At 46.0% G+C, this 25756-nt stretch overlaps 2 protein-coding genes across 6 annotated transcripts in view; one reads left to right on the forward strand and one right to left on the reverse strand.

The window, feature by feature from the left end:
* Positions 1-1246, forward strand: part of LUC7L3 (LUC7 like 3 pre-mRNA splicing factor) — a 20251-nt gene extending 19005 nt beyond the window's left edge. For all 3 annotated transcript variants that reach the window (XM_068413529.1, XM_068413530.1, XM_068413531.1), the window contains one exon: positions 795-1246. Coding sequence is in view for 1 of the 3 variants with exons in the window: in XM_068413530.1 (XP_068269631.1) it covers positions 795-807 (13 nt within the window). In the remaining 2 variants the exon portion in view is untranslated. The remainder of the gene's footprint in view (positions 1-794) is intronic.
* Positions 1071-10059, reverse strand: LOC137670609 (ankyrin repeat domain-containing protein 40-like). 3 transcript variants are annotated; one of them, XM_068413533.1, is made up of 6 exons: positions 9893-10059; positions 9099-9247; positions 7076-7561; positions 6348-6523; positions 5422-5598; positions 1071-2804 (listed from the first exon to the last, which is right to left on the reverse strand). In XM_068413533.1, the coding sequence occupies exons 1-5, from the start codon at positions 10024-10026 to the stop codon at positions 5455-5457; spliced, it is 1089 nt and encodes a 362-aa protein (XP_068269634.1). In that variant the 5' UTR covers positions 10027-10059; the 3' UTR covers positions 1071-2804; positions 5422-5454. The 3 variants fall into 3 exon arrangements, with proteins under 3 accessions (XP_068269634.1, XP_068269635.1, XP_068269633.1); XM_068413534.1 differs by lacking the exon at positions 1071-2804 and adding an exon at positions 2827-3800; XM_068413532.1 differs by lacking the exon at positions 1071-2804 and having other exon boundaries at positions 2827-5598.
* Positions 10060-25756: the final 15697 nt, after the last annotated feature.

Raw genomic sequence — 25756 nt, forward strand, 5'->3', positions numbered from 1 at the left:
TTTAAGCTTACTGTTGTGTTTTTGATTTTCAAGATAGTGAAAAGGACTTTTTGTGTATTGTGTGAATACTGTACATCTGATGTTAACAGAATGGAATTTTCTTTCAACTGTATGTAGGGATGCAGTGCTGCCCAGAATTAGATATCTTTAAAGAGTTTAAAATGCAATAAACACTACATAATAATCGCCTTGTTACTTTCAATGCAATTCAAGTCCTTAAGAGGTATGTGTTTAATATTTCCTACTGTGTAGGAGAATTTGCAGTCAGCCATAGTACAGAGAAGTGGAATGGCTGATAACAGACTTCTAAGGCAAATGTAAATACAAAGACAGATGCCACCAAATGATTGCAATGTTCATGGCAAGAATGTGTGCTGAAAAAGTGTTTGTTGGAAATGAAACAGCTAAACAATAGGAAATACAAATACTGTATTAAAAGAAAAACTGGAAGTTTTTTCCCTGCTCTTGACATAGCTTTCTTACTCTTACAGAAGGTCTTTAGTTGTATTCCTGAAATAAGGAACTAACAATGGAGAGTACAGCTGATAAATGAGCTTCTTGCAACATACATTGTTACTGTAGTTTCATTATTTATGCTAGGAACTCTTAAACACTTAATGTTGATTATTAAACCATTAATGCTACATTATTGCTTCTAAAGCCAGTCATGTTCAATGTTGACATTTTTGTAGAGTTAAGATGACAGCTAACAACTGGGCCAATATATAGGAATGGTAAACTAAGTGCTCTTAATGCTGTCTAATTGTCTGTTTTCCCAAAATTTTGCATTATAGGACTACTACATGAAGAGTCTGCGAAGACAGCGGAAGACAGCTTAAACTGAAGATCTGCTTTAAAATGAGGTGAAAGAAAGCTGTAGTGGCGTAGAAAAATATAAAGTTGAGTTAGAATTTTTTTTTTTTATAAAATTTAATTCAGGACTGGTGTTTCCTCCCAGAGTTCAGAAAGATGTGTTGATAATAGCACATGTGCTACTGAGAATATAAGTCCTGTATCCTTTTTTTCTTTTAAGACTTTTTAAGATAAGAAACCAACATAACCTGAACACATGGCTTGCTCAGTGTTTAATTGCAAGTTTTCATTCTTGGACTTTAAAACACAAGAATAAATGTTTAGTATTTGTGTGAATCGAACTAAAATGAATCCCATTTTTACAACTAAGCTATTCCTAGCTTCTTGATATACGAGAAATGGAAATAAAGTATCTTTGAATTTCTGTTACAAATTTGATTGTCTCTGTCATTGAACGTTTAACATTAAATAAGTTTCTTTCCTAATAAATCTGCTTATGTGTTCAAGCTTAGTCCATTAATGTGGATGCTTAGTTATTCTGTGGTGTTTGTGGGCTTGGGTTTTTTTGTGCTATCAGTTAGTATTTCATTTTAAGCTTACTTTTTCAGCAGTTAGATGGCTGTTGGATTGTGTGTCCCCTAAAAAGTGCAGCTTATGCTGCAGCTGGTTAAGAAATTACAGAAATCTCACAGGAAAAATATAGGCCTTAAGCCTTTCTAAAGCACTTAGACTTTCACAGCATTAGCAGAAAGATGCCACTGCTGAGACTGGCCATCAGACTGCCTTACATTTGCATTGTATCAGTTTGGAATATTAATTAACAACTGTATGCAGTTGGTAAGCGTGCACAGTCTGCATGTTACCACAGATACAAGGGAAAAAGAGACATCCCTTATGCTTTCTTGTGAAGCTGTAGTGCAAGTAAGCGTAGTTCTTGTTGGAAGAGAACTGCACTGTGTACTAGTCAGCAGTAGAGACAGTAAAGTGTGCTTCAGTGCTGTGTCTGTAAGGCATTGAATTTACGTTTTTTAAAAAAAAAAAGCATTATTCTTCATATTAGTATTCAGGACTTGACTATACATGTGACTGAAGTCATACATGGACAAAGCACTATTGTAGCTTGCAGCTTCTCATTTTGGTGTGCCTTCTGTCGTCTGTTTGTGGAAGTGCACTCATGAATGGACCTGCATGTTCTCCCTCCTGTGAAAGGGAGTGGATTTTTTTTTTCATGAGCAGGGATACCATGTGCAGACAGCCACGTTCCCTTTTTGCCTTTTATCTTTCTAAAGCAAACACCAACACAGGGGCACAGAGGATTGAGACTGAGTTATGGGTTTTTTTGGAAAAACTTAACAAGAAAAATTAATGCAAGTCGGAGGAAGTAAAATTATAACCAAGTTCTAATTCTGGACATTGCATGAACACCTGTTCCTTTTGAAACTTGTGTAAGAGACAGATTGAGCTACCACCTGGATGCGTTACTTTCAGTGGCTAAAAAGTTTGTCTTGCACCTTCCATTGCACATATTTGAGACAGGACTAGCATTTTCTCTTCTTCAGTTTGCAGTGGTATGAATGCTAAAATGAGGTACCTTGTAGTAAATTGGACTGGGATTCAGATTCTGATGTGTCTGAGTGGAGTCTTTCTCTAGTCCTTTGAAGATGAAGGAAAAATTGTGTCTTTCAGAGCACAGGAAACATGGCACCTTTCTAGTAACTGCCTGCAGATTTGACTGTAATGAGTATCTCCACAACAGATTGATCTATGTGAAGTGTGACCTTCAGAGCTCGAGCCCAAGATAAATATCATCTCAGATTTTCTAGGAATGCTAAGCAAAAAGCAAGTAGCTTATTTAAGTAAGCACATGCTTTCTCTGTACTGAGAGCCTGACAGTCTTTTATTAGGTGTTAAAAATGTACCAGCCCGTGATTTTTCAAAGTTGTGTTAAAATTTTAAAAGCATCTTGTCCACCGTGTATCATCCTCCACCCCCTGAAAAAGGAAGAGATGCAGGTACTTAAAACAACTGATACTTTAATATAAGTGAAGAGTAGCAGTGTCAGTTCAGTACAAGTTTGTAGTGCAAACAAAAGTTGTCCTTGGAAGAACAGTAAGTTTTGTAAACTTAGTTTCAGTTGTCATACCAATGGTTTATTGTTAAAAAAAAAAAAAAAAAAACCAACAAAACCAGTTAACATAACTAGTGTGCCTTAGAGTTTATCAAACTGCATAAAACATACAAAAATATTTCTCTGAATGCATAGACTTACTGTTATTATTACAGTCAGATCATGATTAAAGTTTTAGTCTTACCACATTAACAGGTATTCTTTGTGGAAGCTAGAGCAAAATAAAGCTTTTTTTAAACCAGGTGCTCCTATAGCTGAATGTTTAGTAATTAGTGGAGGCAGCCTTTACACTGATTTCCTAAACAAAGGAACTGGAAAGAAATTAGATCCTCTTAATTTTGAGCCATTTAACTACTACCGTTTTTCAAACAGTTATTGCACATAATCTGAACTACTAGCCTCTGAGCTATGCTGAAAAGATAAGTATACAATCGTTAAAATAAAAACTCCTTTCCTGTCCTACAAGGAAAACAAAGCGAGAGCCACAGTTAAGAAATTTTAGTTCACACCATGTCACAGTCTTGAGCTTACCAGGAGTTGAATCGGGCTTTAAAGTAGCCCAGCTCTTGGAGAGAGAAGGGCCAGGATTGAGAATGGGAGTTAGCAGAGTTTAAGTGATAAGATGGCTATAGAGCAAGTAGGAAAGGATGATAGTTATTCTGAATGCACTAAGCAAGAACTTTAAGCCTAGAGTAACTTGGTAAAATCCTGAACCCAGAGTCAAGCGTCTCTTCTGCTGGCAGAAGGGGTTTCTGTATTCTGCCATGCATGCTTTTACTAACCTCGCTTGGAGGAGCCATCTCAAGGACAAAGCAGCTGTGCTGCAGGAAGCGAAGACAGGGTGGCAGCCATGCTGCTCCTACCAAAACATGTTGATTGTACTATTTATGGTCTGAATGTCAACATTACAGTCCAGATTAACAACAAACACTGCATCAGCTGTGCATAAACTCCGCTCTAGTGCGGCTTAATAAAGCAGAGATGGAAAGAAAATCAATACTATTGGGAGAGGGGGGAAGCAAGCAGCTCACATCCAGACAAAAAAAAAAACAACTCCTTCACCCATCCCAGTACCCAATTAAGATTTTTGGTGCAAAGGTCATCATCATAGTTTTTGGTACAAAAGAAAACAAAAAGCCTCCTACAGTCTAACTTTGCAGACTGCTGTGTCACCAGGAAAAGCTTCAGGCTGTTAATACTCCAACAATGCTACAATTTAAAATACTTTGCTTAGACTGAAAGGGAGTGACTTCAAGGTGTGTTTTAATGATGCCCAGATGGATGTTTTCATTACTGACTTGCTGAAATGCAAGTTAAGCAGTCTGTAGCTTACCCAGAGTCTGTTTTTTTTCAAAAATAAGTTGAAAGCACCTGGGGGCATTCAGCCCTTTTGGTACTCACCTGGCTAAAACTTTTGACACTATGTAAAAGCTATAGTAGATTGTGCAACATGTAAAGGTACGGGTCAGTTATTTGCTAATGGTGTATGTTTCCAGTTTGGTATGGCTAATCCAGAGCGTGGTATGCTCCTTACAGTTCTGATATGTCAGCAGTATACTGTTGTGCTTCTCCTGCTCCTCACACAGCAGAAACTAACCACACACCCCGTAACTGGTCTGTGATGGTGGGCCGTAAAGAAGTTACCTGACCTAACAGTACTGACTTTTTTGTGAGTAATGCATAGTCTCCTCACCTTGCTGGGAAAAGAAATAAATAAAACTATGGACGCAGATTTGTGATCCCCTCCTGCTCTCCAGAAACATAAGGGCTTTCTTTTGAATGGGCACTTTAACCTCGCTTTGTGACTTAAATGCTCCTTAATTAAGACAAGCTTCCATATGTTTTTTGGTGGATGTAGAGGGATGCCGTCACTTGTTATAGTATTCTCATATGGGAAAGAAACAAACATTTAAATGTGGACACTTACTCCACTTATTTTCATCCCAGTGAAAATTTTTCTCGTGTCAATTCAGAGCATTAAATATTTGTATCCCCAGCAGGCAAGACAATGCCTCTTGGTGAGTCTTTGTGAAGGGGCAAGAGATGAAGGACTTGCAAGTTCTGCATTTTTAGAAAGCAACTGTTCATTGTATGCCAAATACCCTCTGACGTTTAACTTAATCAGGAAGTTTAAAAAAATATATATACATACACACACTTTCCTGAATTTTTTTCCATGACTCATATTTGGTCAAAGAGTGGGAGTACTTAACATACTTTCCATATCAATAATTAAGTCTTTCCTGCCCTCTGTTGCCAAACAGAGCCAATAAACTTCATCAAAATACATTGGAAGCATGTGATTTTAGTAGACAAATGAGGTATCCCTTATCTGAATACAGTATCAAGTAAAAAAATAAAAGCAAAGGGGCTATTAAATATAAAAGATAAACTATTAGTAAAATAGTAACCCTAACAATAACTTAAGGTTTTACACACACTTAATTCATTGCCTTCAAAAGGCAGCAGGATGTAATTACCAGGTATTCATACTCTAGATGCATCTAGAAGAGTCAGTAGGTCAGCTTGGATGCTCTGCTATTGTAGCATGATCTCTCGGTCAAGGTTGATGCAGCATTTCTGAAAGGAGAGCTGTCACTTTTCACAAGCACTAACTCCAGCTCTTGGAAGTCCTGAAGTCTCGCAACGTCCTTGTCCTTTTAAAGAACAGACAGAACTACGCATTACTTCTAAACATCTCTGGTCTGACTTTGTAAATATTTATAATAATAGCTAAAGGAAGTAAAAAACTAAAATTCCAGGGAGGCCACACCCAACAATAATAGGAATAAATAATGAAAGAAAAAAAAATCCTACCAGTATACACTCTTTCTTTCAAAGCATGTTTGGGTTTTTTCTCTCCTTGAACCATACAGTTTTTTTCTCTTTGAACCTCATTATGATTTGACTGTGTCTGTGCATGTTACTTAAGAGTTGTGACCAAATGCATTTCATTTACAGACCTCCAGAAGAGGCATTTTTAGAACAGAAGAGCATGTTCATTTGTTAATGGCATATCTCTAAATTATTCACATGGCAATTTGTGGGGTTTTTTCCCCTTACTATTTGTTCTTTTTAGGCAAGCAAACAGTGAGGAGTACATGGCAATTATGTTAAAAGCACACTAATGCACTGTTTCTGATACACTTAAAAAACAAGTCAAGCTGTAGTAGTTTAATGAGCTTGGGGAGCTGAAATACTCTGCCTGTTTTGACAAGAATATTTTTAAGTAAGTGGTGATGAAGTTTTAAGAAAAAAGTCCAATAGCCTTTTGAATTTGTGAGCTTAAGACAGTTCTTGTTTTTTAACACAAGGCCATCCATGTTTTGCCAGTCTTTTTACAGAAATACTTTCTCTGATGTCTGCAAAAAGCAAAGTCAAATTAATCTCTGATTTCAAGTCTTACCTTTCTTACTAGTGTATTAGGTAATTTTCTGATCTTCTCTACTTGCTCTGGATTAACTCCCAATTCACAGCAACTCACTCTGAGCAGATCTTGATAGGTCAGTTCTTGTCTGTCCAGTTCGATTTCAATGAAGTCATTGTCTCTGAGGTTCTGGACTCTCACCTTAAGCACAAGTTCTGATATTGGAAAAAAAAAAAAGATTAAAAGGTTTTTTGCCCTCAAAAAAACCCCTAAACAACCCAAACCTAACACTAAAGTATTTACCATTATCTTTTGAATTCAGATTTTATAATACAACACCTACTATCTCACTGAGAAATACTGTGCAGTTAATGGAAGCTTCCATTTGAACAGGAAGAAATACACAGGGGAACCATGCTTACAGTGTTAAAAATCTGTTGCCTCCAGTCACAAAGTCAAGTTGTTACCAAACTACCAGAGATACATTCAATACTGTACGATATATTGTAAACTTTGATGGGTTTGTGTTGCTTGGACTATCTTTCCATCGGTTTGCAAAGTATTACATGTTTGAAATACAGTATAACAGTTATTTTACTTAGCAGAGCAGGTAAAAAACACGGGTGCTTTTGGCCAAAGAATTCAACACCTGTGCCTCTATTCCACCTGAGCCTGAAAGTAGAATGATTCTTTAACTTCATCTTTCACCCAGCAACAAAAACATGGAACAGAATATAATAGAAGGATGGGAAATTACACTTCATTACCTTGCATGCTATATGGGAAAGTTCCAGTAAAGAAAAAGGGCTGAAATGCTGGCGCGGCACCAGTGGGTGAGCTGTCGGTTTGCAGAGGCACAGCCTGCCTGGCTGCTAGCGGGGAGACCAGCCCTGTGCTGCGAGGCGAGGGGGGCTGGCACGCGGGGCCGTTCCGCGCCCCGGGCTCCGTGCGGTTTGGCGCGGCGATGGGCGCTGACGGGGCGGGCAGCTGTTCTGCAGCGGCTAGTGCGGGAAGATCATCTTCACTGTGGCATGATGGAGGTGTGCAGATGCTTTCAACCTGAGTTGCTGATGAACAAGGACTAGTTTCGCACTGGGAAGCAGGAGAGAGAGAAGCACTTTCATTCTGGGATTCTGCCAAGCTGGCTGGAGTCCTTTCTTCAGTGTAAACGTAGGGGAATGGCGGGTTGGCCAAGTAGTTTGCAACAATCGGCAACTTTAAATCCTTCACTCCTTGACATTCAGTTTCTTCCTCTATCAATGAAGTTCAAGAACAGAGGGTAGGGGATGGAGAGAGAAAAAAACACCACCATGTTATTGGATAGATCTTTCTCATTTTGAATATAGTTGGGTTTCCTATTGTGTCTTAAAACTACATCACCTTTTGAGGTAATCAGAGGATGACACTAAAGTATCATAAGCGTGTAACACCTGGAAGGCAAGTAGCTATAAAATGAAAGAAAAATCTACAAATCTCTAGAGTGTAGTGTGTTTTTTAAAAGCAAAGTGGGAAAAAAATAACCCTTGAAAGATATGTCATTTCTAGCCGGGTTATTCCAGCGGTTTCAAAGGAACTGACTGACCAGTAGTTCTTTGCTAAATCTCATTTCACAATGCTCTCAATAACGCTGCTGTAAATAGTTTATTATGACACATGCCAACAAATTAAACCGAGTATTTCTTCAGGTAAGTGACTATTTGATTAATACCCAAGCCAACTCTTCTCTTGCTTAAAAGTGCTGCGGTAAATGACATTCTTGCCTGGCTGAGGATTACAGGACATTAATACTAATGCCAGAGCAGTTCAGAAAGATCTGCTCAGTAGCACTACGCTCCCGGAATAAAAACCACATAGGAGAATGTAAGTGCTCGGTGTTTATTCCCCAGGAAACACGTGAAAGCTTAACAGACAGAAAAATAAGGCAACCATGAACAGAGTTCATTCACGCACACTTGGCAGTTTAGCTGTTAAAAACAGAACGCGAGTCATTTGCCATGAACTAAAGCCAAGAGATGAGCACCTTGCCCAAAAGAAAACAAAAACGCTCATGCAAAGAACATGCCGTTCCTTCAGTTGTGACTGTTGTAACCTTAGTCATGATTTAGCTGCAACTTCATTTAAGGTAAGTGCGCACTGTTGATGTAAGAGTGTACCATTGTGGAGAGCAATTTAAGTGCAATTAGCAGAAGGCAGAACATCAACATTTCCAAAGGTGAAGAACTGTAAAACTTTAATCTGGAGCACAGTCCATGGATGCTGATGGAAATAGGCACTGGCAGCATTCAGGAGTGTCACATACATCTAACTAGCTTTGCTGTGCATACGAAAAGTGTAAGATGACAGAATTATGGGGCAAAAATTAATCATACTGCAAGTCACAACAAAATGCTCAGAAGCCATAACTTCTGAAATGCTGCAGTGGTTTTCAGTGGATTTGTAAGGTTTGTTATGGTCAGACAACAGTCAAATTGTACCATTGTGAAATCCTCCATTTGCAGCCTGCATGCTAGCTTCTGCTTAATGAGAGCAAATAGGACTGCTGCAGCACATTTCCCAAAGCATACAGCTCCTCAATCTCTCGATGGCACAGCTCAGAATAAAAGGCTTTCCTACCTGAAATCCCCAAGTCTATTTGCCCGAGTATGAATTACAGTTATAAATCACAGCTATCTAATGAGATACAATAGTCATAGCAAAGTTTTGCCAATCTACCGCCTCAGATAAGAGCACTAAATATGCTTTAGTCTTTAGACCCAGAATTCTAGATGGCTTTTAACAAGGGAACGGTACCTCCCAAAATCTTCCGGATGTCTGGTTTTGAAGTTAACTCTGCAGCCAGCTCTCCTTTAGAGGTGAGGATCTGCTTATCTGCACCAGCCTCCAGCAGGCAGGACACCACTGGAGCATGGTTCCGCTTGCAGGCCCAGTGCAAACAGGTCCTGCAGGGAAGGAAGCAGAGGGGTTGCACTGTCAGCCTCATCTATGGTCCCAGCTCCTCCTCACGTGCCCGTCCTAATTCACCTGAGTTGTGTGTAGAGAGACAACAACTGGGAATAAAGTTTCCTTCAGTGCATCACTTTTTTAAAGTTATGCTTCTATTGTAAGTTCTGCAGGGGAAGACCCTCTTTTACCTTGCTACAGCATAAGGAGTGACCCTCCACTGCTGTCGCAAAGAGCCGCGTTGGTGGACAGGAGCAACTTTAGAACAGGTCCTTGAGCAAACACGCAGTGACAGGTGGAAGGCGGGTGGCCTCCTTTATGATCCTCTTTAGCAGTAAGTCTCAAAGCCTCCCGAGCTTAGAGTTTCCTTTTTTGTAAAGAGGAAAACTAAGAAGAGCTGTGTCCTCAAAGCAGCTCTCCCCTGCGTCTGCCGAGGGGTGCCCCGAGCCCCACACCCGTCTGACCAAGCACCCCGTGCAAGGCAAGGGCAGCGCCCGCCCCCGCGGCCGGGAGCCGGGCCCCGCAGCAGCCCCGAGCCCAGGCCCTGCCTCCGGGCACTGACAGCCCGGCCCACCCCGCAGGACGCACGTACCCCCCGGGCAGCGCACCGGGACCCCGCCGCCGCCCCGCCGGCCGCCCCTCACCAGCCGTTGATCTCGTTGCGGGAGTTGATGTCCGCCCCCGCGCCGAGCAGCCGCCGCACCTCCTCCACGTCCCCCAGCGCCGCCGCCTCCCGCAGCCGCTCCTCCAGCTCCCGCGCCTCCGCGGCGCCGCTCATCGCCGCTGCCGGGGCGCGGGGCCGGCGGGCGCCAGGCAGGCTTTCCCCGGCGCCGGCCGCCGCTGCAGCCCCACCCCGCCGCGGCCGGAGCCCGTCCGGAGGCGGCGAGGGGACGGCGGGCCGGGCGGCCTCCTCAGCGCCGCAACGCCGGGCCCTCTCCGCCCCGCCGCCCGCCGCCCCTGCCCTTCGCTCCCGCGGGCGCTCTCACGGCCGCCGCCATCTTGTGCCCGGGGCCGGGGCGGGGTGCGGGCGGCGCAGGGGCTACCGCGGCCCTTCCCGAGGGGGATGCCCGAGGGCAAACCCGCCCGAGCGGAGCCGGCCCCCAGGCGCTGGGTGCCGCAGGGGCCCAGACAGGGTGAAAACACCAAAACTGAAGCATTTTCCCCGAAAGTCTCTTTCCACCCTCGCCAGCCGCCCTGCCCGGCAAACAGTCCCAGCCCTGCGCGGAGGCGTGAGGGGAGCCGGCTCCTGGGGAAGAGGGGAAGAGCTGCCTGCCCGGCAAAGGCACATCCAGCTGCGCTTGCCCATCCCTGGCATTCCTCGCTTCAGGGTGTTTTTAACTGTCTGAGCCGCCACAGCCGGACTCCTGCCTTCAAGCTTTGAGGCCACCACGACCTGAGGCCAGGCTCCAAAGCCACGGGCTGGGAGCGAAACCCACCGGGGGTTTCCCCGGGCACCCCTAGCACCCCTAATTCCCAGCCCTTGCCTCTCTGGCACATTGCTCACGCTCTTAATTAAATCACTGCAGTGCGTGTTGGGAAGCTCTTTTTTTAACTCTAGGGTTTCTATTTTGGCATCAGTGTCTGCCACCACTGAGAAATTTGCACTAAGCTGGGTTGTTTTTTTTTCACTGCCTCTCTTTTAATGCTTACTTTTCTTATTAGCAACAATTATTTTTAACCTACTGTTTAATTTAGGACTTGGGTTGCAGTCGCTTTGGACTGCCGTGTTCCTGCTATGGTAGTTGTGGCAATTATATGAAGACTGTGCCTGCAGCATTTACCATCCAAACAGTTCCCAAGTATTTATCAACATAAATCAAGCTTCAAAAAACAAACAGAAAAAGAGGAACCATCATCTTCCTTTTAATCAGTCAGTTGGGAGAGGAGGGGGCCCACAGGTGAGACCTTGCTGTTTCTCTAAGCGACCGCCCAGCATCCCTGCAAACCGCCCTCGTGAAGGCAGGAGGGACGCGCACAAAGAGCAGTGACATTTTTAACTAGCATGACAAAGGTTACACAGTGACTCAGTGGCATTTTTTTAACACCAGATCACATGCCGTTCGTTGATCTCATGCAAGAGACTGCAACAGGCTGAGCAAAAATTTTGCCCAGCTCGTACCGAAAGACACAACCAACTGCATGAGAAACAATTTGATTTAGAGAACGGTTCGCAAACGAGATCTACCCAGTGTCAACTGCAAGTTCAGACCTCAGAGACCTGGAAGACCAGCCTTCAGCTGGACGCTGCTGTGACCTGGATCTTCTTATTTTAACTCATTTCCATTTGCAGTAAAAGCTGTCTGAAATGAACACACTCTTTAAGCCATGACCCCATTTGTCTATTTTCAGCATCCGTGGCATAAAGTTGTAAAACACACAGACGAGGCACACAAATGTGGAGACCAGGCTGTACGCCCTAGGAAGCAGAACGCTCTCTTGCACACTGTGAAAGGTTTAAGCAATCCCAGATTATTAAATCTGAAAAAATCCAATAGGATAAAGTGGCAAAATAGCCTTTTCCAAAGTTGTACGCGACACCTCTCAGACCGGTGGGGAAAACCTATTCAGGAGACGAGTACAGGATTAGGCCTAAAAAAAAGAAACACAGACCCTAGTTCATCAGTAAAACTGCACAGTGCCACTAGATGTCATGGTGGAACAGCAAGAGGAGCCCAAAGTGTGGAGGAGCCCCAAGTGTGGCCTTGCACTTCTTGCTATAATGGTAAAATGCCTTTAAATTTCTCTCGGCACATCCATGGTGTCTCTATACGGCTTTGATCCTGCGGATTTCAAAGCCCCGAGCAGTGCAAAGGGACATTATGCAACGTTTCAACAACAAGTGCTGTGAGCTGATTTCTTTAGGGTTATGGGGCTTTTTTCCTTTTCTTTTTTCCCCCCCTCTACTTGAGCTCCTCTCCCAAGGCCACGCCAGGGCGTTTAAGGACTCGAAGCCGGCAGGCAATGCTCTGAGATGGTCTCTCTCACGCTCTCTCGGGATGAGTATCCTACTCTGTCGTGCTTGTGCCAAGCCCTGTTAAATGCAACTCGGGTTCACCATTGCTTAGTTACACAACGTACTTCTCCCCGGAGTCATAAGATTTCCTCCTGCAAGAAGGACTGTGTAGAAGAGGATTAGCAGCGAGTTCACTTGACTCACAACTCTGCGCTGCCGCCATGAGCCCTGCTGCTCGTGCCCCACGCGTGGAGCCTCAGCCCCCTCCCCGTTCATCGGCACTAGTGTCACACACACCAAAACTGAGCAAGGCCAAGAACATGTTCTTTCCCTGCTCCTTCCCTCCCCTTTCCCATATGGCAGCTGGGTTTGTGCCCGCGCTTGGCAAGCCCCCACGGCACCTGTACCTGTGCAGGGCACACGTGCGTACGTCTCCCTACCGAGAGCAGCAGGGGCTGCGCGGATCCGGATGCACGGAGGCGGGTGCTGGCAGAGGGCTGGCCATCGCCTTTGGGAGCTGCTGGGAGTCGCACCCGCTGCTGCGGGCTCATGGCTCGGCTGCACAAAAGCGAGCGGTCACTTGGCCTCACAAATGTGCCTGCTAGATGTCCTTGGCCTTCAGCAGGAACACGCTGAGCTCTGAGCCACAGCGAGAGGGTTTGTGTGTGGAGCCCAGATCAGTGATATTATGTTTTCTTTGTGGTTTACAGGTGCTCAGTGCTCCCTGTGCACTCACCGCTCGAGGGGGAACTGTCTCCACCAGCCCTGGGTGCAGCCCTGGCAGCCTGTGGGCATCGCTGGGAGCGCTGGCGCATGCCTGGCAGCACAGAGCCAGCGCTCAGCTGGGACATGCTGGGACATCCTGCTGCTGCTTGGAGTAACCACAAGGGAGAGTTGGGCCATTCTTTGTCCTCAGAGCAAGTTTTCCAGATTTTATTGGTTTAGTTTTAATATCTGTCTTTTTGCAAGCTTCCGACTGACTGAACCTCTTTTCTCCTTTTTTGGAGAAACCATGGTCTGTCTGTTTGCTCTTTGCTCCTGTTTTTTTTTTAAGGCTTATGAAGTTTTTCACTCCCTTTGCATTTCAGGTTTCATTCCTCGTCTCCTTTAACCAAGTTCTCAGTCATTTAAAATTATTATTAAACATTTTTTTTAAAGGCTTAATTCCCAGTTACAGGGATACAGCTATAGAATCATATCTGAAACACCCAGTCCCCACCCAACCCACCGAAATAATGTTTCTGGCAATTTCAACCAACCCTGCACTCGTGTAAGGGTATTAGAAATAAGATTTAGGGGTAGTCAGAAACCTTAAACATTGTACTTAACTTGCATACACACACAGAGAGAGATTTAAAGCCGTTATGCCATTAAGGCTAAGGGAAATGGCAGGACTGGTGGAGAATAAAGATGGAATGAATTAAAAGTCAAGCCCAATATTCACTTGGATTTAAACTAATTTATGCTGCTTACTTAGGGCCTTTCCATGAGTATTTGAAAGCAGAGGAGATGGTCTCAGAGGGAGAAGTCAAAGTCACACGGGAGAAGCAGTTTATATTATACCAGTTTTTGTGCTGGCCCCACGAAGTCCCTCCGTGTGAGAGTTTGTAGGTGAAGTAGGTTAAATTTGAAGCTCCATGTTATCAAGTCTGAGCCTGCGTCACCCAATACTCACTTTGTGCCCATGGGAAGAAACATGCAGCACAGAGGCTGATTCATCTCATCCCAGGGCAGGTGCCTAAGAATAGCGCAGATAAATCATCCTCTGGAGATGCTTATTGTGTTCTACCTACTGTCAAAGGAGCCAAAGTTAACAAGCTTTGAACCCAATAATTTCCAGCTGCCTAGTGCCAGGCAAGATGAGCACCTGAGGGAGGGTGGCTGGGGCCCTCCCTTTAGCTTCTTCATAACTCACCGATCATCTTTCCTTTGACCTTAAATTATGGCTCTCTTCACCAAATCTCCAGGCAGGAATTGCAAAGCTGATAGTGGTACAGAGGGCTGGGATTTAGGACAGGTCTGAGCCACCCGGAGCATCCCTGAGTCGCAGCGCAAGCAGCTGTCCCATGGATTTTCAGCCCTGCTGAGCATCCCGCAGGGGCTCGAGGGGAAGCTGAATGCCTAAGAAAGAGATTTTTCAGGTGCTGTGAGCACACACACAGGCACACAGATGCACAGGCCTGCAGCACGGAGTCAAATTTGATGGGGGGTTGGAAAATAGTATTGATATTTGGGGGAATGGTTATCTGTGGGGGAATGGTTATCTGCGGGGGAAGGATCTGCTCAGGCAGCCATATCCCTTTAGAAATCAGGCATGGTGTGCAGCTGATTTTTTTCATTTGTTAATTTAACATTGTACCTATTTGTAGGACAAATAATAAATCATTTCTGAACAAACAAGTCAGAGAACTGGAACCTGAGGGGGGTGGTACATCAGCTCAGGGACTCGTGGTTAAGAAGACCAATAGATTTTGATAACAACTGGAAATTGTTCAGTGGATTAGTGTCTAAAGCCAGTTTGGCTTCAAGTAATGACAAGCCTGAGCTGCAGTGCCGTGGGTCCAAACTTCTCCCCTTGAGGGCTGCTGTTGCTTGTGCTGCAGTTGTGGGTAGGGTCCCCAGGCATGAGCCCAGTCCCCTCTGAGCTAAGAGGTGTCCTAACCCAGAAAACTGAGCAGACGAGGGGCTTGCTTTGCTTTTTCTCCAGACGTCTGGCTGCATTCCTCTCTGCCCATATCTGTCGTCCCTCACTTTGCTCTCCCAAGCCATGAAACGGGTGCATCTGGGGGACATGGCGCAAACGTATGTAGTTGCCTGACTCCTGCATAGGGCCAAGTCCTATCTAGGCGTTTGGAGCCAAAAGGCTTCTGTGGATCTTGTCCCAGTTCATCTCCCGCAGGAGCTGACTCCTGTGGAAAGTGCCCATGCTGTTAACGAGATGATGCAGATGGTTCACCTGCATGCCTCAGAAAAAAAATGTTTTGCTAAGACAAAACATTAGTCTACATTTGTTTCTGTGGGCCTTTTTTCTTTAGAAGAAGCTGGTCTCATGCCAGAGACCAGATCGAGGTGCCTGGATTCTCCTTAGGTTGTATTTTGGCCATCGAGGAGAAAGCCACAAATGCAAATCACAACCGGTTACACTTAGGGGCTATGCCCTGTGCACTCTTCATGGTCCTGAGACATGGCCAGTCAATTAGAATCTCTCCATTGACTTGGATGGGCTTTCAACCAGACGTTATACAATTCAACAGAGTAATTAGCAAAGCTGTAACTAAAGAGGTCTCCATGGAGATTGACAGCATCACCTCCCAGCTAGTACATTCTCTGCCTCCTATTCTAAATTTGTTCTCGCTGTCTTCTTGGCTCTAATCCATAAGGTTAGCTAAATCTTCCAACATTTGTGATACATCAAAGCAGTGGAGAGAAGGACAAAGGCGGCTGGGAGGGGGCAGAGAAAGAAATAACCTGGTGCCTTAAGGAAAGCAACAGAAACCGTTCGGACATATATAGTCAGAGTTTTGAGAATGGGATTAGGCAGAACAGCACCTCTGCCTGCCTGTCACTTGCAAATTCTTGCTAATACTTTAGGAGCTTATTGGAGGTCAGCACCAAACACCCAAACAGACTAATCTGTATTATAGACACATAATCAAAGTCACAAGGTTTTACATAATATATATTGGTGACACAAGAAGTGTTTGTTCACATAATTTTGTCATCAAGATTAGTGGCCATGAAAGCCTCTACTGTGCACTAACCTGGTTTTCTATGGCCATTGGTACGCCAGATTCCTCAAAGAAATTGAGAAGGAGCTGAGAAAGTACAAACCAAGTATATGTTCTGAAACAGTAACAGTATTAGGTTTCTAGCCATGGCAAAGATTAAAAAAAAAAGTATGTGTGTATGTGTGAGCTAGAAAGGGTTGTGCTTAAGCTGCAGCTTAAGACATGCAAACAAATGGTGGTAGATACAATTTTTGTGTTCGTCAGTTTTTTTCAGAGAGTTTGGGGGTTGCAGCGAATCACACCGCACACACATCACTTCTGCAGCAATGGCAAGAAGTAGGGATTTAAAAGACAAACTGCTGTCACCTGACCGACTTGTGAGCTTTATGGTCCCCTTCAGAGAGGTGGAAGCTGTGGCGTAGAGGGAGTAAGTGGTCTTGGCTCACAGAATAAGTGACAGGAGCGGGTGCCGTGTAGATAACAATCCATATTGACAAATCTAATTGATTTTAAAAGGAAACTAGTTTATGGAAATGTTTGGAAATGTATGGAAAAGTCTGATTTTCCACCCTGCATGGAGCTTTGTAACTATGTTGTTACAGAAACACAAAATAAAAACATGTAAAATTACAAAAGAAGAAACACAAAAGAAAAACAAATTCAAGACCATTTTCTCTGTGCTGGGAACAGGCAAAGTCACAGCTCATGCCACGGGTTGCAAAGATGATGTAAAGATTTTTCCAGGCGCATAGGCCACCTTGTTGTCATGGCTGACACACAGCAAAGCCAAAGGTTTAGTGGGGGTACCCCAAATCCTCCCGTCTCACCACAGGAGTTCACCCCATCCAACTGAAATACCTAATGAGGAATCCCATTGCCCTAAACTTCCCCACAGTCAATGAGGAGAGAGCAAGAGCGATGCCAGCCGGACATCTGCAGAAGAGAAACCAGAACCTGGGAGGGCTGAACCGTCCTCTAGATTTGCCGCAATTCACATGCTGCTGCCATGTGAACCCAGGGCTAAAATCACGGCGGCAGCTTTTACAGGACTCCTGAAAGCTCCTTTGTGGAAGCAGAGCTCACTGAACTGGCCTTCAGGTCAAGAAAAATCAAGCGCTGGGTGGGATTTCCAAGAGTGTTTGGCTGTAACCTCACCCTGCTCCCCTTTGAAGTCAGCGGAATATTTACTATCGACTTCAATCGGAGAAAAATGAGGCCATTACAGAGCGTGTTTGAAACGCTCGCCTCTAACGCTGCTCCGCTTCCTTTGTACCTCCCTGCTCAAAGGCAGCCTGCTGCATCTATCATTAAAACACAATCCCAGCAATTGGTTAGATAACGCAATGAGCCCAACGTGCGGGCCCTAGAGGCACAGGAAAATCATAACGATTAAACCATGTGAATCTCTTAAACATTACCTACAATCGCTCTGCCAGCCACCATCACATCAGGCAATCAGGGACTGTTTAGCTTCAAAACTGCCGTGGAAAAGAAAGTGCTGCATCTCAGTGAACCCTGCTACGATGTAGGCTGCGGGCGGACTCTTCACGCTGCAAACAATGAACGATCAAAATAAAAACGTACGTTGAATTAGCTAAAATCAGAAAGAGAGAGACAATGAAAACAGCCACTAAACGCAGACAAACATCCCGTTGCCAGGGCAGGCAAGATTGGCTTGCTGCTCTAAGGATCAATGGAAGAAGATCATCACTGCTTTGCAGACATCACTTGCACCTCGTTCAGATCTGCTGCCGAATGAATGCCAGGAGAGGAGCACCCTGTTTACACCACATCTGCCTTTAGTCTGCTTTGAGTGTTTCAAGTAATGGTGTCAGTGGCCCAGAAGAGATTTACTGTTTCTGATGGCTGTCATCTGGGTCAAGCAATGCTGAGTGTATGATGTCTTGCATCTGGTGGTAAAAGAGTACACGGGGCAAACTGAAACAAAACAGTTCAACTCTGGGAAAGACTGTTACTATGCCCAACTTACTGGGTAGGGGACAGCTTCTGGCAGAGGTCACACTCTGCGCATGGAGAGAGGACAGGCTGCGCAAAAGCCAGGGCCGCTAACAGCCAGCAAAGCCAAACGAAGGCAATAACTCTTCAGTTAAAAAGAATTTTGCCCTAATTTAGATTTAAATTCCAAGAAGACAGAATTGACGCTAAAAGGATTTCATGATATTTGCAGAAATGGAAATAGTTCCATTTTGTGAAAATTAATTATTGTTTATAGTGAAGTTTTGGATACCAAATCCTCAGAGGAGCTCTAGGACTTCCAGGTTGTCTGGAGAAGCCAACGCTTGTTGCCTGATGAAAAGCCCAGTCACTGGGAGCTGCTCTGCATCTCCTGGAGAGGCTCCCAGCCACAAGGAGGGCTTCCAGACTTCAACAGATTCAGTGGTTTGGTGAAGTCTCACAATGAAGCACAAAACCAGTGCAACAGTTTTATCTCACCTTACAAACTCTCAGCTCAGACCTCATCCACTGAAAGGTTCATTAACTTTCTAAAAGAATCAGCTCAGAGCGACGGTGAGATGGTACCTTCATGTCAAAGTCATGAGAAATTAAGGCTCCCAGTACAAACCAGGAGAAACTCTGGGTTTTCAAGGAAGAAAGATGACAGCTCGGGGGGGTGGGGGGTTAAATTAAATTAGCACAGCAGGTTAAAACCTTTATCTAAGTTGAATCACATCACAAACAAAAGCAACGTGACATTTCTATGTTGAATTACCTTTTTGACAAGCAAGTGGTGGCTGTGGGGTTGGAAGCAGGGTCTTGGGACTCCAGCCTTTCATGGCCGTGGCTGTGTGATACTCAGCAAGTGAGTTCCTCCCAGCTTTAAATTCCTAAAAGTAAATAAGGGAGGTTAAATTAGGGTCATTTGCAGGCTGAAGTGAATCTGTGCAATGGGTTTAGTAATATTCATTAGCCTCCCACAGCAGTACATGTGGAACTAAATTAACTCACATTCCTGGAGAAACATCACTGGCTTTGGTGAAAGATGTGCTGAGCGCTCAGCCTGAGCATGCACTAGGCCCACACCTTGCTTTTATTCTGAGCTTTCATTCAGATCAAGCTGGAACCAAGCAGAAAAAATGAAGATCAACAACCACAAATGTGCTGGTTCAACACTGAGGTTTTCATGCTCTGGCTTATCCAGCCACAGCAGTGCTGCAAGCCGTGGGAACGTCTCCATCTGCACACCATGGATTTAGTGCCAGAGTTCCCTAAAGTGCTGCTATTCACGCTAGCCACTAAAGTAACCACTAGTTACTAAAACCTGCACAAAGCGAGGGCCACAAGCCTCTCTGCGGCAGCCATGTGCTTGTGTGGGACAGGTTTCCCTGTGTTCAGGAGGTGACAGTACCCTTGGCCAGCCTGCACTCCATGCAAGCAGGTAACAGAGAGGGCCTAACAAGTGCAGGCTGTGCAATGATGCCACTGTGGCTGTGATTTCTGTTTCTTGGCTTTCCAGGTTCCATTACAGGTCTCAGATTTCCCTAACTCAAAGCTTAACTGATGGAGCAGGCCTCGTTCCGCATTGAAGGTGACAGAGAACAGGGCTGGAAGGGCCTTTGGGAGGTGACTTAGACCCTCCCGCGCTAAGGCAGGATGAATTCATTCCCAACACTTGACCTTTGCAATCCTGACAATCCAAAGATACCAACTCCATGGCCTCCCCAAATTGCCCATGGGATATCTAAGGTTTTGCCTCTGAAAGAGAGAGAGAAAGAGATGGGCCAGTGAAAGACAAGCCTCTGAGCCCAGCTTTTCCCCATATCTCACTGATAACTGGCTGATTATCTTCCTTTGTACCCTCTTTGCCTCTTGCTGTGCTGTTTCAGACTGAATAAACCCAGCAATAATGAACCATCATCAAACTGGCAATTGCTTCCTGCCCAGCTTACGTTAGCAGAGAAAGAGAAAGCAAATGATGATTAGTCGTGTGTCTGCGCTCAAAGATAAAACCCCCGAGCAGAAGCCATCTGCCGAGGCATAAAATAATAATTCTGGCGCTAGCCTTGTCTGAGTGCAATGCCATCAGCTCCCACCAAAACACAACGTAACACAGCCCTAATGCTGAGTTCTAGCAGGTGGCCCATAACCCTGCAATAAACTCCCTGACATTATTGATTTTTCCCCCCAAACCGAGCCCTTTTGTCTAACTACATTAACTTCTGCTTACTGAGCATCTGTGCGTGAGGCAGAATGCACAGGAACGGCAGCTCGTTTCGGTGAGCAATCGCTGCTCTAAATATGCCCCTGGTTCCCCGAGCCTGTCCGTACGTGCTGTTATCAGCTCAGATGGGTTATTTCAGAAGTCAAAACCAGTGCTGGTTAGTTATAGGCGCTTACAGGGAACCCTGACAAAAATCTTAACTGGGGAGAACTGAAATATGCTTCCACCTCTAATTATGCATTCAAATAGCCCCAAAAATAGGAGCCAGGCACGCCATTACCATTGCATCCCTTCAGCCCAAATCTGCCCCTGTCCATATGCGTGTGCTCCCAAAGCACGTGGCCAACGCAGTCTTTGCCTTTGCTTTGATGTTCAGAGGTGCGTGACATGGTGCCAAAAACCCTCCTCGCTCGGCCAACCTCCTGGCCAGCGTGCGACGTGCACTCTTCTAAGGGATGTGGGAAGGCATCCAGGCTGGGCTCCCTGGCCGTCCCCCGCAGCCCAGACCCTGAGCAGCTCCTGCCCAGGTTCGTGGGAGTGGGGCATCGCTCGGAGGGGAAGATTTGGCCTGAAGCAAGCTAAAGCCAAGGTCCCGAGGCATCATCGGGAGTTCTGTGTGGGTTTGGAAGCAACGTTACTGCTTGAGGCGAGCGGCTGGCAGCTGGGCTCCAAACGGGACCTGGCAGTGACGTTCCCCAAATGGCTGGCTGTCGGCCTTAGATGCGATAAGCTTTACATACAGACTGCAACATCATCACTTTCTAAATGAGATAGAGTTGTTTTTAAAGTACTTTTCTGTTCAGGCATTGCATTTTCATCTGTGCAGTGACAAGGAGCCACCTAAGGAGCGTGAGTGATGATGGTGGGGCTGAAGAAGAGCGTGTCCTTGGGGATGCCTGCGTGATCAGGGTAGGCAGGGCAGGTTTTAGTGCCCTGTTTGGAGGAAGGGGCAGGTCACCAGCCAGGGTGGTGCAGGGGGTTAGTACCAGGTCCTGCTGTGCCTGGCTGCCCTGCCCGGAGATGGAGAGAGGCCTCAAGGACCAGAGTCTTTGCTTTAAGCTAAGCTTAAAGTGGAAGCGGTCCAGTGGAGACATGCAGGTCCAGCCTGCATCCCCCAGGCTTGCCCCTCTCGGCGGTGGGTACCGCGGGCATCCATTGGACCCCGGCACAGACAAGTGCCTTCTCCAGCCATGAGCCCCTGTGTTAGGGCTCTCGATGCTGCAGCGAGCGAGCTGCCACCCGGCAGCGATGAATCCCAGCCATGCCTGGAGAGGAGGTGGTTTGTGTTTGTGTTGGCAAAACTGGCTGCGAGTGGCGTCAGGCCCAGACAGCACGAGAGGCCGAATGTGGACGGGCCCCTTTGCCGAGGCAGAGATCAATGGGCGATGGGAGGTTTCACATCGCAGGGTGATGGCTCCTGCCAAGAGCCCTTCCACAATAAAACCAGCAAATCAATTCACCGTCCGCTGAGTGACTCCAGATGAGGATTGCTCATTTTGCCTAATAAATACGATCAACAGTTCGCTGTTCCTTTAACAGTGGTTTAAGAAAAAAACCCAACACAATTATACTTTCCTGTGCATCAGAGAATCCTGTTTCCCTCCTCGATTAGAAGGGGTCACACCAAATACTGGGTCAACACGTGGCGCAGCAGAGAAGGGCAGGGACATCCCATAGGAGCTTGGAAAGAATAAGAAATGGGGCAAAGAAATTATAATTTACAAATCCAGCAACAGTTAAGCCAATTCTTTATCAACAGCTCTTACCAGGACCCTGGACATCCTGGGACGGCTTTTCAGGACCGTGATGTAGTGTTGGATGGACATCTGTGGAGCACAGGCTGGTCAGAGACTGCGTGTCCCCACTGCCAGGAGCAGATCCGGGATGTTGCTTTGTGCCATCACAGCTCAGGTTGGTCCCTCTGAGATGTAGAGAAAGCTCATCCCAGCTCCCCATCCAGCAGACTCAGACCAACACCTTGATCAGAAAGGGGGATTTTGGGGTAGTAGCAGGGTTTCTTCCAATGCTTGAACCCATTTGGGAAGATCTTTATCACATCAGTATCTGACGTGGATGAGAGAAGATAAGCTGTAAACTTGGCGATCATAATAGATTTCTTTATAAAAATGGAGCATAAGGACTATTTTATTTCTTATGTAAAAGAAAAAATGGACAATGCTTTATAAACAAGGTAGAGCAGAAAACCTATGCCCAGGGACCTTGATAAAGACCCCAATTCAGAGCTGGCATTAGTTGGTGGTGTTCTGGAGTACGCAGTCAGATCCTTTGAGGTCAGTGGAGCTAAACTAATTTAAACCAGGCAAGAAAACAGCCCTCAATGAAACCCAGGAGATATTGAGTGCATTGGGCAGAGCTTAGCTGTCCGTGCTGGGACTACCAGGGTCCCTGCTGTCCCCAAGCCAACCCAGGGCAGCCTGCATAGTGGTGTCTCCTCCTGGATGTGTCCTTCAGGTTGGGTCACAGCATGTCTGGGATGTCCTGGCAGGGACGGGGCGGCTGTCGAGGGTTATTCAGAGTCCTCACTGCCTCCTCTGACCTCAGGAGCTGCCTGCCTGCATTCACGGGGAGATTTATGGCACTGTTTTCCTCTGTCTCCCAGCTGTGTTCAAGTGGCCAAGGGACTGATCCTTTGTGGGGCTGAGCACTCCCTGTTCCTGGAGCGACGGGAGTTGGAGGGGCATAGCGTCTGTCTGGTGTCCATTGGATTGGGCCAGGATTTGATTCCCTAAGAGGCTTCCTATGCAAAAGTTTTGCTAAAAGCATGATTCCTCCGTTAACACAGGTTTCCTGTGCCTCATTTATAACATGAGCACAGTGACCCAGCAAAATCATCATTGTCATCAATAATAAATGCTTTGCCCTTTTCCCCAAGCTCCTGTGGGATGTCCCTGCCCCTCTCCCCTGTGCCAAGTGCTGGCCCAACGTTTGGGGTGACAGTCCATCAAATCCAGCCATTCAAATGGCCTTTCCTTGAATGACCCCCGCTGACCTGCAATAGGGACACAATTAAACCAGCTGAGTTGCAACTGCTCCTTCAGCTGGGCTCATTAACCTGTCACCTCTTGAGCTCCACCATCCTGGCCGTCATGCACTGAACATGCCACCCGGGTGCCGAAAGCAGACAGCTGGGGTGGGACTTACCTGTCCCTGGAGAATTTCCCTCTGGATGGAGGAGGACATAGCAAAGCAGAAGACTGCTCCATCTGTCTGATGCAAACCAGTGTTTGGTTCCTCATAACCCCACTCTGCTTCCCTGCAGCTGAAATGTGCCTCTGGGCAAGGGGATCCTTGGTCTGGGAGGGGGAAAAAAAACAAGATAGTGTTATTCCTTCCTCCTTGGAAGGGAGTCCCGCCTGCGGTGGGCCCACACTGGTGGGTCTGTCACTCAGCATGGCCAAAGCGTGCAAGGAGATGGCTTTGTGGCACCAGGAGAGGGGACAGAAGCTGCAGAGCACCATGGGCCCACCAGCTTCCCGCCTTTGACCCAGGGGGGTAATGGGGTAAAAGAGCCCAAAAGGACCCTGAGGATGGCAGGGATTTATCCACAGCTACATGGTGGCAACGCCATGGACCGAGGGCGTCTCCCCTGCACATACAGCAGCTGTTGGGGTGAGACCCCCACACTCATCACAGCGGCTCCTCCAGTGCCGGGGATACCTGCACGCTTCGAGACCCACATACAGCTGGTTTCAAAGCTTATCTGTAGTCAGTTTTACATTATAAAGTGTCTTTGTTTAGTCAACAGAACCACTAATACATGTGATTTTGTTGTTAATAGAGCTGTAAGAATTTTAAGTACCTCTTGGGAATGTGTCATTTTTTGGTTGGCTTTTTTAGGCATCACAGGGTGCTGCGTTTGTCTTTGTAAACAAGTATTGAATAAAACATTTTGCGCACAGCCGCACTTTGTACAAGTGTCATGCAGGTTTCTGAAGTTTCAGAGAGAATAAATCAACTGCAAACTGCTGCCTGGCGGTTGCCTTCGCTCCTTATAAATAGCTAATTTGGACAACTTCTCTCCGCACGTCCTATGAAATTCAAATACCGTGCATATCGTTAATGCGGTCACACAAATCAAAACTGCTAGAGCCTCTTTTATAAGCCTGGGTTGCTGCAGAAATGCCACAGCCGAGGGCAGATCTGCTCCAGGTTGCTCTCCCTTCCTTTCGGCGGTGATCCTTGGGGAACACCAGCAGGTCACTGCACGCTGCTGCCTTGTCTCAGGGAGGAGCAGCAGCCCCATGGCCTGGGGCATTGCCTACATGGTGGCCCAGGTCACTGCTGGTTGTACTGGTTGGCAGCAATCATCGCTCAGAGGAGAATTAGGCCCAAATTCAGCCATGAAAAACAACCCTGGTTTAATAAACCCAATGGAAAAAACTTTGGGTTGGATTGCGCCCGGGTCTGTTGGCTTTGCAGCGCTCGGCGCCGGGCACAGGGTAGACACACAACCTTCCCTCCTCCCGACTCACTGCCAAACCCCACGTGGGATGCAAACTTACCTGGTCCTCCCAGAAGGCTCTGAGCACCGGGCAGGATCCATCCCAGCTAGCCCAGAAGTCAGCCCAAAGGCTCTCATCCTGGAAGGTGCTGAGCAACTCCGACTTCTGCCACTCGTCTCTGGATTTTGGCACGTGTTCAGCATGAGCAGGATCAGCTCCTCGCTGTAATAATCAGGCAACGAGGAACTCAGCTTGACTGAATTTCCCCCCCGCCCCCCAATGCAAAAATGCTGTACATTCCTTTATGCAGGTTTCCATAGAGTTGAACTTCTACTATTTTTTTGTTGTCGCTGTTAAAGGGGTCAGCAATGCACTGTACAATGGGATCTGGCTGTCAGGAAATGTGGAGGAATTCAGGGACACTTTTAAACATCTTGCTGGTGGGATTGGGGGGGGGCAGCATTCACACCAGCATTCTGGAAATCTCCCCACCAAAGAGAAGAAAAAAAGCCCGGAGGAACCCCGGGAGAAGTTATGAAGACGTACTGCTTTGTCCATCCTAAGTTTAAAGAAGTTATTTCTCCCCTACATCCTTTGTTAAAATATGATATTCTAGCTTTAATTGCTTCAATCCTATTACTTGTTCCTTTTAGCAGCGATTGTGTAGCCCCTTGCCGTGGGGAAATCCCCTGACCCGGTCCGTGTTATTTAGACAAGTACTCTTTCAGAAGCAAATGCCATTCTTAGCGTAGGGAAGTACTTTAGGTCTAAAGGGGTTAAGAAGGCCTCCCTGCATTCAGAAACATGCAGGGGTCCCACCGTGCCAGTTCCAGCCTTTTAAACTCTTTCCAGCTTTTTTTTCTTGCAACAAATCTGTCTGACTGCCACCAGGACATAGGAAGCGTGTGCCTGTCAAAGAAATCAAGTTTACTTTTTCTGACTTGTTAACAGAGGCAGGGTATAAATAGAGCTAACTCTGCTCAGACTAGTAGCGTTTCTCTTAAAATAAGGGGGGAACTTCCTAGGACCTTGAATCCAATGAGGTCCAGACCAAACTGCGCTATCATCAGAGGCAGCAGAGGAGCTTGCTGAAGTTTTTAGAGCAGTCAGGTGCATTTGGGTTCCTCGAAAATTTAAGGCTTACCCAAAAAAAAAAAAAAAAAAAAAAGCAACCCCAAGCAAAC

Source organism: Nyctibius grandis, chromosome 15, assembly GCF_013368605.1.
Source record: "Nyctibius grandis isolate bNycGra1 chromosome 15, bNycGra1.pri, whole genome shotgun sequence".
In the NCBI taxonomy this organism is placed as follows: domain Eukaryota; kingdom Metazoa; phylum Chordata; class Aves; order Nyctibiiformes; family Nyctibiidae; genus Nyctibius; species Nyctibius grandis.

Coding starts and splice junctions, on each gene's coding strand:
- LOC137670609 (XM_068413533.1), bottom strand. CDS start 10,026: ATGAGCGGCGCCGCGGAGGCGCGGGAGCTGGAGGAGCGGCTGCGGGAG. Junction 9,248..9,892: donor CGCAACGAGATCAACGGCTG/GTGAGGGGCGGC, acceptor CCTTCCCTGCAG/GACCTGTTTGCACTGGGCCT. Junction 7,562..9,098: donor CATCCGGAAGATTTTGGGAG/GTACCGTTCCCT, acceptor CTTCATTGATAG/AGGAAGAAACTGAATGTCAA.